The 17,447-nt window shown below is 54.6% G+C and overlaps 1 protein-coding gene across 14 annotated transcripts in view; it reads left to right on the top strand.

Annotated features, from left to right (window-relative positions):
• PRDM2 (PR/SET domain 2) overlaps window positions 1–17,447 on the top strand; it is a 120,637-nt gene that overhangs the window by 87,810 nt on the left and 15,380 nt on the right. For 9 of the 14 annotated variants that reach the window (XR_007409260.1, XM_049107100.1, XM_049107081.1 and 6 more), the window contains one exon: window positions 17,243–17,385. The exons of 2 other annotated variants lie outside the window; for them this stretch is intronic. Coding sequence is in view for 9 of the 12 variants with exons in the window: in XM_049107100.1 (XP_048963057.1) it covers window positions 17,243–17,385 (143 nt within the window). In the remaining 3 variants the exon portion in view is untranslated. Of the gene's footprint in view, window positions 1–43; window positions 4,661–17,242; window positions 17,386–17,447 lie in introns of those variants that run through there. 3 more of the 14 variants (XR_007409265.1, XR_007409264.1, XM_035712915.2) reach the window with 3 other exon arrangements.

The following is a 17,447-nucleotide window of genomic DNA, read 5'->3' as shown; positions in this document are numbered from 1 at the left end:
CAATATTCTTGCCCAATGGCTGTTTTTTTCCTTTTTCCTGTAGAATTTTGACATAAGCGTTTAAAGGAAGTAGCTGTTGGTTCGGTTGGAGGCACGAAGAAGGGTCACTGCTTTGGCTGCCTCAGACCTGAATTCCCAGCTTTTGTGTCAGTCCTAGGACTCACCGAGTGGTACCGTTTCTTGAATAGGGCCGATTGCGAGTTGAATTTGAGACCATGAGAAGCTCTCAAAGGTACCCTCTTGTGAAAAGATGAAATCCTCTCACACTTCCTTCATATCTTGGGTAATTTCTCAGTGCCACTTGTATTATTTCCAGATCATCGATCATTGCTTTATGGTTAAGGTTGGATCACCGAGTTCGTTGAAACCACATCGCAATCTTGTTTAATACTTCTGTGACTGGAGTCACAGAGACTGTAGTTATAGTAATTGAGCATGCTTTTATTATTCATGCTTTCTTTTTGTGTGTTTTAATTTGAAAAAAGTTGCCTCATTGGTTAAAGCAAAAACACGACACCGTACTCCTTTTAAGATGCCTTATGTCCCCCACCCCCACCCCCAGCCCACTCCCGTCTCCAGACATAGGATAAAATAAACAGGCCAGATTCTGAAGAAAGACGAGGAGGGAGCGCTGAGAGCCTGGCAGTGGGACAGCGAGAGCCTGGCAGGCCCCCGGGGCAGGTGTGGCAGCCCAGGGCAGGTCAGCCCCCACGCGTCCGCGCCTTTGTTCCCCTAGTAATGGCGGAAGATGACTTCTTAGGTTGGAGGTTGATTTCAGTGTTTTATTCTGTGTCTTCCCTGTATTAAAAACTCTTCTCAGTGACACGTTAAAAACACAGGGCAATAGTTAAATTTGTCATATTGACTTTTCAGACTTTTTCAAGTCACTCAACCCGAGGTGATGTGCATTCTCGGAATTCCTATTTCCTGGAATAAAGCCTACAGGTGAAACCCACGTGAAATAGTCAACATGAGATAGAATTTCCACAAGATACTTTAAAATCTTGTCCTTTCAGAGTAATGAGCTGCTCAGCTCTAGGCGTTCTTGGCTATAACTTTGAGTGAAAACTCTGATGTTTCAGGCAAACCATTAGAATGAATTCTGGGAGAGTGAGTGCAGTTTGGAGAGGTCACGAGGACTCGGAGGTACGGTTATCACTGCACAGTTGATAAGGTGGAGTTCTTGGTGCTGGTGTGCCTTAAGTCCTGGCTAAAGAAAAATAAAGAGAAGGATCATTAGCCAAGGCTGATTGGAATGATTTACTGTAGGCATCAAGGGTCACGTTTTAAAAAAGCGACTTTCGTAAGTGAACTATAAATAATCCCAGTTACTATAATTCCGGTTCAGCATCTGGTCTTTGGCCATGGCATATGCATACATACCATCTTGGAGCTTAGCCCTGGTGAAAATACGCACCTGTATATCAGCTGTTCAAGCTGCCTACCTGTAGCAGTGTAACTGTTTGTACTCCATCTGTGTTTGCGAAGTTCCACAACAACAGGATATTCTTGAACCGACTCCTTTTCAAGGTTAAAGAACCGGAAAATGCCATCATTTTCACTGACTGTACTAAAAAACATCTCCCATGTGGTTAATGCTTTAGAATGTACTCTTTGCATCCCTTTTTGTCTGCAGTGTTACGTGAAAGAATCACTTATTTTGTACTGGATCCCATTTATACAGTTCAAGGCTGAGGTTATACAAAATTACTTATAAAGATAAACTCTCTGAATAACTATACATTTATGAAGTTCGTTCACTTAGCCTCTATACTCATCCAGTGCTTTTTGAAGAACCCTTAAAACTGCAAAGGACCAAAGTGCCTAATAAAATTGTGTCTCTCTTTTTTGCTCCAGTTAATCTTGATTATTTCATTTTATTTGATAGTTAACAGAGGGTTACATTGCTGGAATGGATTTGGCCTAAAAGGCAGCACTGAAGAGTCTGATAAGAAAACACTGCTGTGGTTTCTAACGGGTAGATGGTGGCAGCAGGGGTCACTGGAACTGTACTGTGGGTACATCTGAACGAAGGACGTCTGTCTGACGTCGGGGGGTGGGGGGGTGGAGGGAGAGTGGGGTGCTGCTTCCAGGTGACCATAAAATTTGGGAAGTAAAGAAACAAACAGGTTCCATAGGACATCATAGTTTAATTAGCCGGACACAAGAGTGGGGGCAGTTCTTCAGAGAGTTTGTTGTGGCCGTCGGTAGCACCTTGTGCATTTGTTCTAAGGCTGGGTGGGATTCCTGCTCTCCAGCCTCCGAAGGTGGGGCTGGTCATCACTGTCCAGTGCAGAGCTCTTAGAAAGCCCGCCTCATCCTCCTCCCGTGCCGGGTGTGTTACACTGGAAAGGAATTGTGTTAGATGTAGTCTTCGTCCCTTCTCGGTATATTTCTGCTTGTAAATTTTATTCAGGGATGATTTCATGGTGCATGTTTAGAAATACTTGCTTTGCATTTGTTTTCAGTGATTTTGCTTTACTTAGCCCTTTGCATATTCAAGGACTTGCACGAAACTGGCAGCACATCCCTTTTCCTGCGTGTTCCTTCGTAACAAACTGTGATTAAGAGCTAGTCCCCAGCGCTCAGACATTTTACATTGGAATGCCAGTTGAGGATTCCACAGTTTCTCAAGCCATGTGAATGAAGTCAGAGTTTCCCACTGAATGCTGAGGGCTCAGCAGACTTTGCCAGTTGGTCATTTCCTGGAGCACAAGACATGGTGCCAGTCAGGGTGTAAGAAAGGCATGTGTTCCACATCCTCCTCTTAGGACTGGGCAGCGGAGGACAGCAGGCATACCACCCGTCTTTAGCTTGTCCTGTGACAGCTCTCAATCCCCCGTGGACCCTGCCCTGTGTTGGGCTCACCTTGCACAGTTAGTGGCCAGAGCCCGCCTGCATGCTGTGGGACTGAAGTTAGTTTTGTTGCTGAGGGCTCATTGCCACCTGCTACAACAGGAAAGAGGTACATCCTCCGCCCCTGGCCATCTTTTTGGTCTTCGTAAATTCCAAGGTGTTCTTCCATTCTTTAATGCTTTTTTTAGAGCAGCTTAAGTAACTGTGTTCTCGTTAAACACTTAAAGATGGAGAAGCAGCATGAACTACCAGACCATGTTTTCCCCTTGGCCGTGAATGAATTGATTGAAAAAACGCTGCGATGCTGTTTTCACATACCTGTCTCTGCCACTCACCGCTCCAAAGAGACCTGCTCGTGGTCCCTCCCAGCCTCTCTCGAGTAGGCTACCCAAGTTCCTGTGCACCTTCAGAGTCATTCTGTCAGCTGTCCTAACGACATTTGTTGAACGGTCTTTGCACCGTTCAGTTACCACGGTCAGGTCATGTCAGGTGAGGTTATGTTGCCATTCATCTTTAGTTTCCTTATTTTCTAGGAGCTTCCTATAGAAAGCCCCCCAAAAGCAAACCTTTAATTGGCTAAATAAAGATACTGCATGTTCAACTTAGGATAAGCACTACAGCCAAAAGGATATGAGATCTCCCACGCTTGCAAGACCAGTTGAAGCTGACTCAAAAATCCTAACGCAGGACTGACGCAGGCTTCTCGTTGCCCTGGTTAGGCTCGGGTCTCTGCTGCTTTGCTGGGGCCCATCGCCACGGCACTGGGGGCTCAGATCTGAGCGCGGCTCCGGGTCTTCGCACGGCAGAAAAAGGAATGTTTGGAACTTAACCTTGCCAGAGCAAGTTCTGGTTTATGAGTAGTTCTCTGTAGATTTCAGGGATGACAGATTCTGATGCACTCATTCTAAAAACGTTTTGGTCGCACACCAGCTCTTGATGCCTTTCTTTTAAATGAGTTCTATACAGAGAGGCATTTAGCTTCTCTCAGCTTGTGTGTTCTTTTTGTTTTTGAAATATGTATCACAAGCAGATTGCCAGCATAATGGAGAGGGAACCAGATTGGATGTGGACTGTTTTTTAATGCTTCTTCCAGTGTCATGTTCATATATCCAAATGGACATTATCCTCTCAGATGATTATCTGGCACTAATTTAGAACTATTGTATTATTGGAGACTATGTAGCAATATATATCCGCACCCAGGATGCACCACAGGCCTCTATAGATGTATGTCTACACGTAAGTATAAATGAATTTACATGCCAGGTTTTACACTTCTGTCTCTTAAGAGAGAGCAACAAACCCACAAATTGGCCTCTTCCCGAGTGGCTGTGTCGTTTCTCTGTGCATTCTATGCCTTTCCCTTAATCGATGACTGAGTTGGTGGAAAATGGCTTGGTTTTATTCATGTTGGTTTTTTTTTTTTTTTGTTGTTCTCAACTTTAAAAGTAATCTACCTCTGAAAATGTGTAGTTTGATGCTTGTTTGGTGAATTTGTGCCACTTTAACCCTTTCGCGACCATTCCCGTTTTGTTACATTTCTGTTATGGGGACTTTATGTTGAAATGTTGTACAAAGCATTTGTAGCAGTTTAAAAATAAAATATTTAAAATTATTTAAATTGTTTTGGACACTTCAATTGTATTATATGTGATTTACATTTTACATTTTTGTTGGAGTTGTTAATCTGGAGAGTGTTCTTGTATTGAAGTTTGCTGTTAGTTACTTTATTGTTTCTTCTTGGAGAGTGATATCAAAGACTATTCTAATGAAAACATTAAAATTTACAATTTGACATACAAAAGAGGTTGTCCGTTGATTTTAACCAATGTAGCCTTAGAGAGCGAGAGAGAGCGAGAGAGAGAGAGAGGGAGGGAGGGAGGGGTTCCTTACACAGACAGTACTGCCCTTTGCTGTTCTTCCCCTTCTGGCCTGAAAGAAATCATTGGAGCTTGTCAGATGTATAAGAAGTGTTTTGATGCTGTTGCTAGCAAGCACTTAATAACTAGAGGGAATTCAAATGAGACTTTTTATATAATTGTAACCAATAAAAACGCTTTCTAAACCCTTGTGAAAGGACTGCTTTTGTCCACCCTGGGGAAGAGGAAGGGGACAGGCAGGAGCTGCCTGAGGCTGCGCGTGGTAGGAAGTGCGGCGTGTAGAGTCCACCCAGACGGCCCCCGTTCAGTTGCCCCTGTTTGGCACCCGCTGAATGTTTGCTAAACTGCTTCTATAGCCGAGAGGGTAGACGTGCAGTTGGGGCAGCTTGGGGCGGCGGTGCTGAGAAGTACCTTGTGAACTTTGCTAAGAGGGAAATAAAGAATTTCATGTTGGGGGCGGGGGAGGGGTTCATCTCAGCCTCCTCTATATTTCTTAACAGTTTACTCTAGCTTGGGGGTTTTTCTTTTTAAGAATCCCCACAAGAATGAAACAAGCTGTAACATTTGTATTGGGCTTCTATGGAATTGCTGTGTTTTGCTTTTGTTCTTTAAATTAAAAACGATTGAATATAAGCAGTTTCGTAAAGCCCACCACAGTAGCACTTGCTATTCTTGTACTTTGTTCCGATCTCTGCGTGTCACTGCATCCGCGGGGATGGTGGTGAAGCCGAAGGTGTGATCAGCCTCCCTTGGCCAGATGGTCCTGTCTCGGGCTTACAGCTCTCCAGCTCTCCGGTGTTACAGAAACTCAGGGGGGAGGAGGGAGGCGGGCGTGGAGGAGGTGAGGGCTCCATGCAGCTTCAGAATGACTTTCCGTATCCTTGGTTTTTATATCTTCTGCTCAATGGAGCGCCGAACTCCTCCAGTGCCCTGTTGATAAGCTGGGACTTGTGAGATGGAGCACTGACGGGGCTCTGGGAAGGAGAAGTGGGTTCCCGTCGTGGCCCGTGCACTCGCCGTTTGTCCATCCCTCCATGTGCCGGTGAACAGGCGTCTGACCTGTGCCCTCTCTGTCCCATGCCGTGGGTGGCTTTGCCCCAGGCAAGTTATTTTACTTTCTGGATCTTAGTTCCCAATCTGCCAAAGCAGCGAATGGACTAGATGGTCTCTTGAGTTTTTCCCTCCAGAAGGAGGCCTTTTTTACTGGGTTTGGATACTTAGCAGACTACCTCACTGAACTGAACGAGCAGGGCCGGGTCTCACCTGGGTACCTGGATGCTGTGCTGACAGCAGTGCCCGGGCGCGACGGGCACACGAACATTGACTCAATGGAAGGAAGAGTCCCAAGAAGTCTTGTGACTCCCATCCTGCCGGGAACAAGCTGCCCCTGGTCTGGTTGCTTTTACTCTTCACAGAGTCAAACATTTAAAAAATTCAAAAGGCTAGTAATCGAAGCCTTATGTTTCTGCTCTTTTGAAGCACCTCTCACTGTTTCTGATTACAAACCCCTCTCTGGCCTGGCTGTTTTAATTTGGTGGATTCAGGTGCTTTCTAAAGCAAGATGTTATACGGAATCACATGAGCTTACCGAGCACCTACCATATAGCAGGGCCGCATTCGGGTGCCTCGGTTATTACACCGGTGGACAAAAATCCCGGCCCTCGTGGAACTTAGTTTTGCTTGGTGGTCTTCCCTATTTATACTTCATACCGAAAATGCCACTTGGTCACAGTTCTCCACGGGCTGGGTGGTCAAGAAGATACCGCTGGCTTCGTATTTGTGGGTGGAGAGCTAGAGGACTGCAGTCTTTTTAATACATAGGTTAAAGTGACTCTACCAAAACGACAGCTTATTTACTGCATTTGATACTTAGGTGGATTTTAATTTGCTATCAGACCTTGAGGTGGATTGACTTCTATCCATAAAAGAAGTATAAATGGCACTTGACCTTGAAAGTGGATTGCAGCGCAGGTGAGTGAAAGGCTGCCTTGGATACCAAGGCCACATTTAAAGACCCAGGGTGATGGTTAGAGGATGTGGTTTGCCACTTGTCATCCTTTTAGAGACCCAGTGGCCTGTGGCCTCTTCCCTACCTAGTGGCACCAGCCCTTGCTGCTCCCACTTTGGGATCTCCTCTTTCAGGGACTGTCCTAAAGCACTGCTGAGGGTGTGTTCCAGAGTGTAGAGAGTGATGGAGCCGTCCTGAGAGACTTGGGAGGTGGGAGGGCTGCGGGGGCACCCGGCAGTGACTGACACGCTGGTCGGGCGACAGGTGTGGCTGTCAAAAGACTAGCCACAGCCCTGCCCTCTTGGGCAGCCGGTTCTCAGACAACCCAGCGAGGTGCTAAGCTACCGGGTCCAGAGCCCTACAACCATCCTTTTAAATTAGACCGTGGGTGGGGCCTGGGTAATCTGTAGTTTAAAGCCCCAGGTGATTTCCATGCACATTGCAGACTTTCTGAAGTGAGGTGGGAGAAATGGTAACGAACGCGTTGTGCGCTCCCATCTGAGCTTACAGTCACTCCAGAATAGGTGCTGTCTGCCCCATTTTTCTGAAGGGGGTGGTGGACTGGGTGTTGCCTGGGAGGTGGGGTGTAAGGGGCTGTTCTGAAGCCAGGCTTGAAGAAAGGCATGTGTACTTTATGGAAAGAAGAGGTGATAGGCCTCGAGGGGGGAGGAGGAGAGGCTGGCCGGGTTGTGCAGTTTCTTTCTCAGACCATATTGCCAGGTCACAGCCCCCGTTGGGTCCCTCCCTCCTGGCGCCTTGACCCTTTTCTGGGATTTTGCCTACAAGATGGCAGGACCTTTAAGTGAACACAGTGCTAGGAGATAAAAAATAACACAGTAGGAGCGAGGCCCAGATTTGGGGGCTGGGGGTGGGTTGAGGCCTCATAAAACTTAAATTCGTTTTAGACAGAATTGTCAAAAGATTGGATGGAACAAAGCATGAGGTTTGAGTGGATGGAACAAAGGGGAAAATGTAAAAAACTGCCCATTGACCCATCTGTTGGGGCTCCATGGCTCAGACTCCTGTTTGGGGACTGCCCGGGCACCCCCCTGCCTCCAGCCACAGGGTGCACCCCAGCTCTTCCTCCCACCTCCCGCCCCTGTGCTGCTCCCTCTCCAACTGGTCTTAGAAACGGCCCGATAAGCCTCGTGAGTCTGGCATAGCTCTCCAGTGCTTTCTGCGCGTGAGGGACGGTGCCAACGTGTTTCAGGCTTGCCTCTTGACAGTAACAACTTGAAGCTGGTATCGTGTGCAGGGAGGGGGAACAGACCTCAGGGGGAGTGATTTTGTCACAGAGGTCACACCGCTCTCAAGTAGCAACTTGGGGTTTGAACTGCCCCCAAGCTACGCCATCCTGTTGATTGTCTTTATAGTTTTATCTAAGTTTCTTGAAGCTTCATTTCCTCCGGGTGTAGAACACAGGCCTTGGTACCTTCCCTGCATCTGCACAGGGCTCTCTGGCTTAGTGGGAGTCTCCTGCTGCAGCCAGGGCGCGCGTCGTCGGGAGCTGTGGCCGAAGTCCCGCGTCCGGCCTCACCCTGACGGTGGAATAGTGCCTCTCCCTGTCGCAGACCTTCCAGCTCTGACCGGCTTTGCAGGTCATTCTGCTTAATCAAGAAAAGTCTGCTTTAATAGGAACCAAGCTTGTTATAATCATACCCTTTGATTTTGAAAGTGGTTCTAAGGAAGGGGCCTGGGGGTCATCAGGAGTCAGATGTCACTTGGGGGCCTTCCCCTGGCGGTCATGAGCCCAGGAGGATGGTTGAGGCGGGCCTGGCTTCCCACCCCAGCACCATGCAGAACAAAGGGTTAAGTTTCTGCCCGTAGTTATTTTTGAAGGATAGGATTAGAGCCTGGGGGGTATGTGTCGGCTTTACTTACTTTCTGGATTAAGAATAAGAATTGCAGAAAACCGTCATGCCTCTGCATTAAATCACTAGCCACTGCAAAAATGGCATTCTGTTGTGAGCCACGAAGATGGTCTTGGAAATGCTTTTTTATAAGAGAAAACGTGCTGAACTGTTGGGATAATAGCATTTGTGCGAACTCCTGTCTTCTGCTTCACTTCTAACAGCTGGATTCCTTTTCAGCTGCCTTGTGTAGAAAGTGACCCAAAAACCAGATGGATGTTCCAGAAAACATCAAAGTATGTTACGGAAGACGTTAGTGCCTAAATGTGCCTTCCCGTGTCCCGCTAGTCACCCGCCGCAGGAAGCTAGACGAAGCACCCGCCTGATGAGGGGGCATTTCAGTGATGAGAGAAAGCTCTGGATGGATTTTAAAGTGTGGGCTTATGCCCTGAGTCAGGACACGTTCAAGCTAAGCATATTTCCGTGTCCACCCAAGGTTAGACGGGCACCTACGGTATGATCTGGAATCGTGCTTGGATAACTACCAAGTCTTAGCGTTAAATCTAAGTGCCAATTTTAAATACGAGTCATTTAAAAAAAAAAAAGACCAGGCATCCGTTGTTCAGGGAAGTTAATAACCAAAGGGGATTTGAGGCCTTAGGATACAGTTGTGGCAATTTTAATTTTTAATTCAAAAGTAAGAATTTCAGTGTAAAGTAATTGTGTTTGTTTTAGTATTTAATAATTGCCCAGAATAGACTATTTTAATACTCTTTGTTGGAATGGAGTTATTTGAGGCTCATATGGATTCGATTTTCCCCTGCAGTAACATTCTCCTCTCGCTTGCTTTTTATAATCACATCCAAACCTTGCCAGCCCAGCTCGAGTTTAGGAACATTTTCAGATGGCTTCTATTTCCAAGCTATTATTGGACTTGCGAATTTGGGCACATTCTCCTCTAGTGTTTCAGTGGGTCAGCCATTCAGAAAACCTTTTTAACGGCCGGTGTGGGTCACGGAGGCGTCGGGCTGCAGGTCTGATGGCCTCTGCCCCACGCGCTGGGCCCCGAGAGGGCCCTGGGGTGCAGCCGGCCGCCGCGGGGGAGCCAGCTGGGGGGTGCTCCCGGCCGAACTTGCGTGCCGCCCCGTCCTGAGTGCCTTGCAGGCTCACCCTGCCCTGCAGCTCTCACCACGTGGGGGAGTTAGCATCCTCGTGTACAGATACGTGGGCCCAGGGTGAGGGGCAGCGACACCTGGATCGTGTCCCGGAGCTGTAAGCGGAGACCGCAGGCCGGCCATGTGATGCCGCCGTCTCCACCACAGTGACACCACCCGCTTCACCGTGCCCTCCCCCTGGGTTTTACACAGCTGTGGTGTCTCCCGCGTGACCAGTGGTGATGTCATCGCCCCAAGGGGGGGTTGGTTGCAGGGGTTGGATAGCACAGTGGGAGTAAACATTGGCCTCGAGCCCTCCTGTGCAGGGTCCTTTTCGCCCTGGGTACCACTTACAGCCAAGGTGGGCCTGCCGCTGGCTGAGCCCGGGCCGCCTCGCCTGCAGGTGGCTGGGTCGAGGGACGTGGGGGTGTGTGTGCTCGGTATAGGGGTTCGGTGGTGAGTTCTCCCCACCCTGCTAAGGAAGCTCACGTCCTGGTAACCACCCCGGGGTGTGAGGGTGGGACGTGCATGATGATGATCCTCGTAGAACTTTTGGAAGAGGCTCCTGAAGAAAAACTGCTTGTGCTTTTATTTTTATTTATTTAAAGCTTGACTTATTTGCGAGCCGGCAGGGGGAGAGGGGCAGAGGGAAAGGGAGAGAGGCTCCATGCTCAGCACAGAGCCCGATGTGGGGCTCCATCTCAGACTCGGAGGTCATGACCCTGAGATCATGACCTGAGCTGAAACCGAATTGGATGCTTAAGCGACTCTTTTTTTTTTTTTTTTTTTTAAGATTTATTTGTTTGGGGCACCTGGGAGGCTCAGTGATTGAATGCCTTTGGCTCAGGGTGTGACCCCGGGGTCCCAAGATCGAGTCCCACGTCGGGCTTCCTGCATGGAGCCTGCTTCTCCCTCTGCCTGGGTCTCTGCCTCTCTCTCTGTGTCTGTCAGGAATAAATAAATAGAATCTTTATTAAAATTTTCATTCATTTGAGAGAGAAAAAGTGAGCTGCTCGTGCTTTTAAAGGCCGTGGAAGAAGAGGATTCCTTCATGACAACTGACAAACATCACGTTCTGTTAGTTTCCCAGAACAGACGGTTATTACCCTTGGTGAGATGAGACCTTGTGTCAGAATCTTAGAAACCCCCGAAGCCTTCCCGGGCAGGCCCCTTCCCTCCTGGGAGCCCCGCGTGGGCCATGTGCTTCAGCCCAGGGTGGCTGGCCAGGACCACGCAGGGAAGGGATTCAAGATTGAGAGCTTTCCGACGGCCTCTGGTCCTCTGTGAGGGACGCTGTGCTGTAGGCCAGCAGTGGCCTGGTCTTGAGGTTTCGCTGTGATTTTTTTTTTTTTTTTTTTTTAATAAAAGGTTTTATTCATTCAGAGGACACACAGAGGCAGAGGGAGGAGAAGCAGGCTCTCTGCAGGGAGCCTGATGTGGGACTCGACCCCAGGACCCCCCAGGACCCCCCAGGACCCCGGGATCACGCCCTGAGCTGGAGGCAGACGCGGCACCACTGAACCAGCCAGGTGCCCCTTCGCTGTGATTTCGTTACAGGCAGTGGGATGTTGGGAAAGGTGTTGATTGGCTCCGGACCTGGAGCTGCTGAGCAGCTGTCACCTCCAAGAAGCCTTCCCTGGCCATCTTCCCAATTAGAAATACTGTCCTTGGCTCTCTCCGTCTCTTTACTCTGCCCTCCTGTTTTTGGGGGTACTGAACTCCCGGGACGTTCTGTTACCGCTCTGTGTGTTTAGTAAACGTCTCCCTTCCTAAAGTGAACGGTCTGCCCGGAGGGAAGGACTTTTGTGTTGTTCACAGCTGCATTTCCAGCATCTGCGACCGTGCCTGGCATGCAGTAGCTGCTCAATAAATCCTCGTTGGCTGAATAAAATCTCTGAATCCTGGCTTTATTACTTACCTGCTCGTAAGACAAGAGCTGAGCGTGTGGGGATCACAGACGCTGCCTGCCGTAGCACGGTGCTTCGTAAACAGTCGTGGCCACGTGGGTGTCCGTTTGAATCTCACTGAAGGTTGTGGCCGGTGCTCAGAGCCGTGCAGGAAATGTTGTGTGACGGCACAGGCCGTGGCGGCTGGAACATTGCTTGAGTGTGCCCTGCCTCTGCTCGGAGGTGGTGAGGAGCTGCTGGTCCTGCCTCCGACCCCAGGGACCTTGGCAGAGTCTGGGCCCGGCCGGAGCGGCTCCCTTTCCAGGTCAGGCACTGGCACGCGGCAGAAACGACCAGGAGCTTATATAGAGCAGGTCAGCCGTTTTCCAAATCAGAGGAAAGAGCTGCTTATGATTTTATCACCACACGGTGTTCTTGGTTTTGAATTTCAAACCCAAAACGGACATTTTTAGGGATCCCTGGGTGGCTCAGCGGTTTAGCGTCTGCCTTCAGCCCAGGGCGTGACCCCAGGGTCCCGGGATCGAGTCCTGTGTCAGGCTCCCTGCGTGGAGCCTGCTTCTCCCTCTGCCTGTGTTCCTGCCTCTCTCTCTCTGTGTCTCACGAATACATAAAAATCTTTAAAAAAAAAAAAGACAAGACCTTTTTAAAGGCCGGGTTCAGAAGACAACCTTCATTAGCTCCATAAAATCGTGGAGACCTAGGGCCCTAGCGAGGCCCAGGATGGAGCGCTTTGCCCCAGGTCACAGCGTGCGGCCCCGTCCCCATCAGGGTCCCTCCTCCTCCTTCCTGCAGGCCTGGGAGCCAAGGCCCTGCCCCTTCAGCCTCCAGTGGCGCGACATTGAAGAAGGGAGGGGACCGGACTTCCTCCGGCTGCGCGTGTGCAGCAGACGCGCCCGTGAGGCTGGGGGGGGCCAACACCCGTGGGGGGCCCAGGTCTGCTGCGTCTCAGGTGTCCTTGGGGACAGGCCTGCGGCTTGTGTCGGCCTGGTGTCAGCCCTGCGCTGGCGCCCCGTCCGTCCGCGCAGCTTTGTCGGGAGGGGCAGCAGGTCCCTGCTCGGTCAGACCTGCTCTCCCTTTGCGCGGGGATCCTCCCGGGCCTCCGTGGGCAGTGGGTTCCCATGTGTTCCGGGGGCCGTGCTGTGGGGGGCTGCTGAGGGCCCGGGGTCTGCCTCCGAGGCAGGAGGGGATGGCGGTGCTGGGGCTGGCCGGACAGCTGCTCTGAGAAACTCGTGGGGACACCACCTCCCCTTCCCTTCAGCCCCTGCTCCGCGGTGGAAGCGCTGCCTTCAGAGGTCTTCAGGCGGGCGGGGTCCCCGCCATCGCGTCCCATCTGGTCCCGTCTGTCCTGCACTCCCCGCGCCCCCGATGTGCTTCTGTTCGTCACCTGCAGGCCTGCCGTGCGGACGAAGGGGTGCAGGCCTGACCCGGCCCGGGCGCTCCCCTGGCGGCGGAGCCGCTCGTGCGCAGCCTGGGGGTTCTGGCCCGAGTTGCTGGCCCGCTCACACAGGCCCTGGCCCTTAGCTCGGCGCTGCCAAGGGACGGGGCTGGATGGGGCTGGACGGGGCTGGACGGGCCTGGACGGGCTAGACGGGGCTAGACGGGCCTGGACGGGGCTGGTCGGGCCTGGACGGGGGTGGACGGGCCTGGACGGGGCTGGACGGGGCTGGAAGGGCCTGGATGGGGTGGACGGGTCTGGACGAGGCTGGACGGGCCTGCACGGGGCTGGATGGGCCTGGATGGGGGTGGACGGGGCTGAACAGGGCTGGAAGGGCCTGGACGGGGCTGGAAGGGCCTGGACGGGGCTGGACGGGCCTGGACGGGGCTGGACGGGCCTGGACGGGCCTGGACGGGGCTGGACGGGGCTGGAAGGGCCTGGATGGGGTGGACGGGCCTGGACGGGGCTGGACGGGCCTGCACGGGTCTGGAAGGGCCTGAATGGGCCTGGACGGGGGTGGACGGGGCTGAACAGGGCTGGAAGGGCCTGGACGGGGCTGGAAGGGCCTGGATGGGCCTGGACGGGGGTGGACGGGGCTGAACAGGGCTGGAAGGGCCTGGACGGGGCTGGAAGGGCCTGGATGGGGCTGGACGGGCCTGGATGGGGCTGGACGGGGCTGGAAGGGCCTGGATGGGCTGGACGGGCCTGCACGGGGCTGGACGGGGCTGAACGGGGCTGGACGGGGCTGAACGGGGCTGGAAGGGCCTGGACGGGGCTGGAAGGGCCTGGACGGGGCTGGACGGGCCTGGACGGGGCTGGAAGGGCCTGGAAGGGCCTGGAAGGGCCTGGATGGGGTGGACAGGGCTGGACGGGCCTGGAAGGGCCTGGACGGGCCTGGACGGGGCTGGACGGGGCTGGAAGGGCCTGGACGGGGGTGGACGGGGGTGGACGGGGCTGAACAGGGCTGGAAGGGCCTGGATGGGCCTGGACGGTGCTGGAAGGGCCTGGACGGGGCTGGAAGGGCCTGGACGGGCCTGGGCGGGGCTGGACGGGCCTGGACGGGCCTGGATGGGGCTGGACGGCCGGCCTGACGATCGGAGAGCATTAGGCGCCACAGGCAGAGGGAGCGCCGGTCTCCTCCAGCTCCTGAAGCCCGAGGGCGTCGGGACGGACTCATGGGAGGAGGGTGCGGCCGGGGACCTGCGGTGGCCCTGGCCGGCGCCCGTCTGCGTCTGCGGCAGGACGTCTGTCCTCTCCGCCCGAAGCCTGCCCTGTGTCTGCATGGCTCCCCTCCCGGCTCACCTCTCCCCACTGGGTGCGGCCGGTGGAACCTGCGCAGCGGCTTTCCCGTTTCCGGGTCTAGCTCCAGAAGCTTCTCAGAACCGCTCTAATCAGTGCACGGTCTGTAGGTGTTTTATGCTCCTTTTTTGTTATTGTTGTTAGATTTTATTTGAGACAAAGCACGCACGTGAGCAGGAGCAGGGGGGCAGGAGGGAGAGGGAGAAGCCACAGCCCCCGCCCGGCCAAGCAGAGATCCTGACCTGAGCCAAAACCCAGAGCTGGACGCCCTGGGACCGGCCGTTGGCGCATCTCCGTCAACCGCTGCCAGACGTTGTGCTTGGAGTTGGTGCCGTTGGCTGTGTGACTCCGTCCCGTCACCGGCACGCGTGTCCTCTGGGACTGGGACGGTTACCCTGCAGCCCGCTAGTGCCAGCTGACAGCAGGTGTTTTACGGAGGCGATGTCCCGAGGTGTGTGGGGTGCGGTGCAGCGGGGCCGGGGGCCTTGGCCCCGCGTGTATGGCCCTGCTACCTCCCGGCTGAGGAGCCCTGTTGCTCAGGTGTTCCCAGGTGCATGAAGGGGCCCGAGTTAGGATCTCCCTCCCCGGCCCGTCCCCTTCGTGGGCCACCTGCGTCACTACCCACCTGGGCCGCGTCCTTAACGTTCCCGACCGACTAAACCATCAGCTCCGGGGCGGGGCTTGGAAATCCTTGGTTTATCAGCCGCTCGGATGAGTCTCGGCCGGAGTTAGGAGTTCTCCTTTGGGTCCAAAAGAGAACGGGTGACGCGGCGTCATCCCAGCTCATCATTTAATTTGCTTCCGGTCTCTACCTGAAGTTTTCTGTCACTGCTTAGCCGTACCTCCAATGTGGCATCGCTCAGTTTTCAGAACGCTTGACCTACGTTCCCGTCAGCCCTGGCGACACCGCGTGACCAAGGCATAAGGACACGGACCCGCAAGCGTGGGCCGTCAGGGCTGTGGTGGGGTGAGGACTGGCCGTGTGGCCGCCGTTGCTGTCTGTAGCCCTCGGGGCCTCCGCGATCTCGGCCTCTCGCTGGCGTCGGCTTAGGGTGCGCGGCGGGTGGTGGCGGTGGCGGTGGCGGTGGCGGTGGTCCCCCGCGGGCATGGCCTCGCCGCGTGTGGAGTAAGCGGGGGGGGGGGGGGCAAAACGAAGTCTCCGGGGGTGAGAGGCAGCCGCTCCCCGAGCTGCGCCCGACTTGGGACCTCCCGGCTTCAAGCGTGAATTTGGGGGCAGTGAATTGTCAGGAACTGCGGAGTCTCGGGTAAGTGCGCGATCAGCGGAGGTCAGGTTGAGAGGAGAGGACGGGCCACCGGGTGACCCTTCCCTCCGGGCGGCAGCAAAGGCTGGGCCCGCGGGCGCAGCTCCAGGTTAGAGATGCACGGGGTGCGCTCCCCGCCGGCTCGTTGGCTCAGCGACACGGGTCACGTCCTGCGCCCCGTCCACGAGGCTGCCGGAGACGGGTGCAGCGTCCGGAACCTCGGGCGGGCGGCGCATGCAGCTCGCCGGGCCTTCCTTGACGTCTTTAAACACTTTGCTCAGTTTTTGGCTCTGAAAGGAGGGTCGCCCTCCCTGTCACCCTGTGATTCCGCCTCCTGACGTCGCCCCGAGGGCCCTCCCCCGTGGAACCTCCAAACCACCCGGCAGCGGAAGACGTCCTTGCAGCTTATTACCTTTGTTCAGAAGCCGCGACTCGCCTGGCCCTAGAGCCCACGCTGATCGGGGCTGTGCCAGCCCAGGCCGCCCCCGGTGACAGTGCCACGCTGATGGCAGCAGTGGGAGGAGGCCCGGGCCGCGTGGGGGGCGCACCTGCCGCGCTGCCAGCGGGCCCGGAACCGGCGCCGTACCGCCGGCAGCGAGTGAGATCGGCGGGTGGCCCGCTGTCCAGTGTCCCGGTGCCCACGTGTGGCCGCGCCGCCGGCCCTCCGACCCAGCCCGACACCTGCGGGGACAGCCCGCGGCCACCCCGTGGCGGCCGTACTGGTCCCTGGGCCTGTTGACGGCGCTTGGACCTGTTACTGACGCCCGTGCCTCCGTCGTATCCAGGCCGCCCCCCGAGCTGGAGCTGCTGGTGCGGACCCGGTCGGGTGAGAAAGGCTCCTGGCCGTTTGCCTAAACCCCCTCGGATCCGGTTAAGGGGCACGTGCCGCCCGGAAGGCTTTGTGCTCAGGTTGCTTTATGAGGCACGTGGGCTCCCGGAAGCCGCAGCCGGTGCGTGAGGGGCGTGCGCCAGCCGGGGCCGTCGCTGCGGCCTCGGGGCTTCGTCCCGTCCTGCCCTTACCTGTCCGGTCGGGCGGACGTAGGGCGCGGGGGGCGGGCACTGCTGAGGGTGTAGCAGCGCCCCACACTCACGTTCTGGGGCGGGGAGGGCGGGGGGACAGACCGTGAACAAGCAGGGGCTACACCGAGTGTCAGCTGCTGAGTGCTGTGGAGACGCGTGAAACAGGGAAGGGGGGAAAGAGATCTGAAGTCCATGGGGCGCTGCTATTTAAAACGAGGGAGCCCGAGAAAGCCTGGCCGAAAAGGGGAACATGTAAACAAAGACTTGGAAGTGGGGAAGGAAGCAAGCCCTGGGGACCCAGGGTGGAAAGCGCTTGGCAGAAGGAATAACAAGTGCAAAGGTCCTGAGGCAGAAGTATCCCCGGCTCGCCCAGGGAACCCTGGGGAAGCCGGCTTGGCTGGAGGGGGACGTGGGGGGTGAGGTCAGGGAGGGGACCAGGGGCGGCTACCGCCATCGTAAGGACTCCCCTTGTACTCCGAGCGCATGGAAGCCCGAGGGCCGCGAGGGGAGGAGTAGCGTGGGGGGACCGGCCTTCTGAGAGACTGACTCTTGTTCATCTGTTCACGATCAGCTGGAAGGAGCCACGAGTAGAAATACTAGGAAGGGAACGCAGTGACCGGGGGAGCGATGGAGGCTGGAGGCTGGACGGGAGTGTGGCAGCGGGGGACGCGCAGCAGCGGAATCCTGGGCCTGTGTTGAAAGCAGAGCCGCAAGGTTTGCTGAGGATTGGGTGGGGACTGGAGCAGACAGTTAAGGAGGACCACGGGGTTGGGGGT

This window comes from Canis lupus, chromosome 2 (genome assembly GCF_003254725.2).
Source record: "Canis lupus dingo isolate Sandy chromosome 2, ASM325472v2, whole genome shotgun sequence".
NCBI lineage: Eukaryota > Metazoa > Chordata > Mammalia > Carnivora > Canidae > Canis > Canis lupus.
Note: the sequence above shows the minus strand (reverse complement) of the source record. Positions and strands in the feature narration are given on the sequence as shown.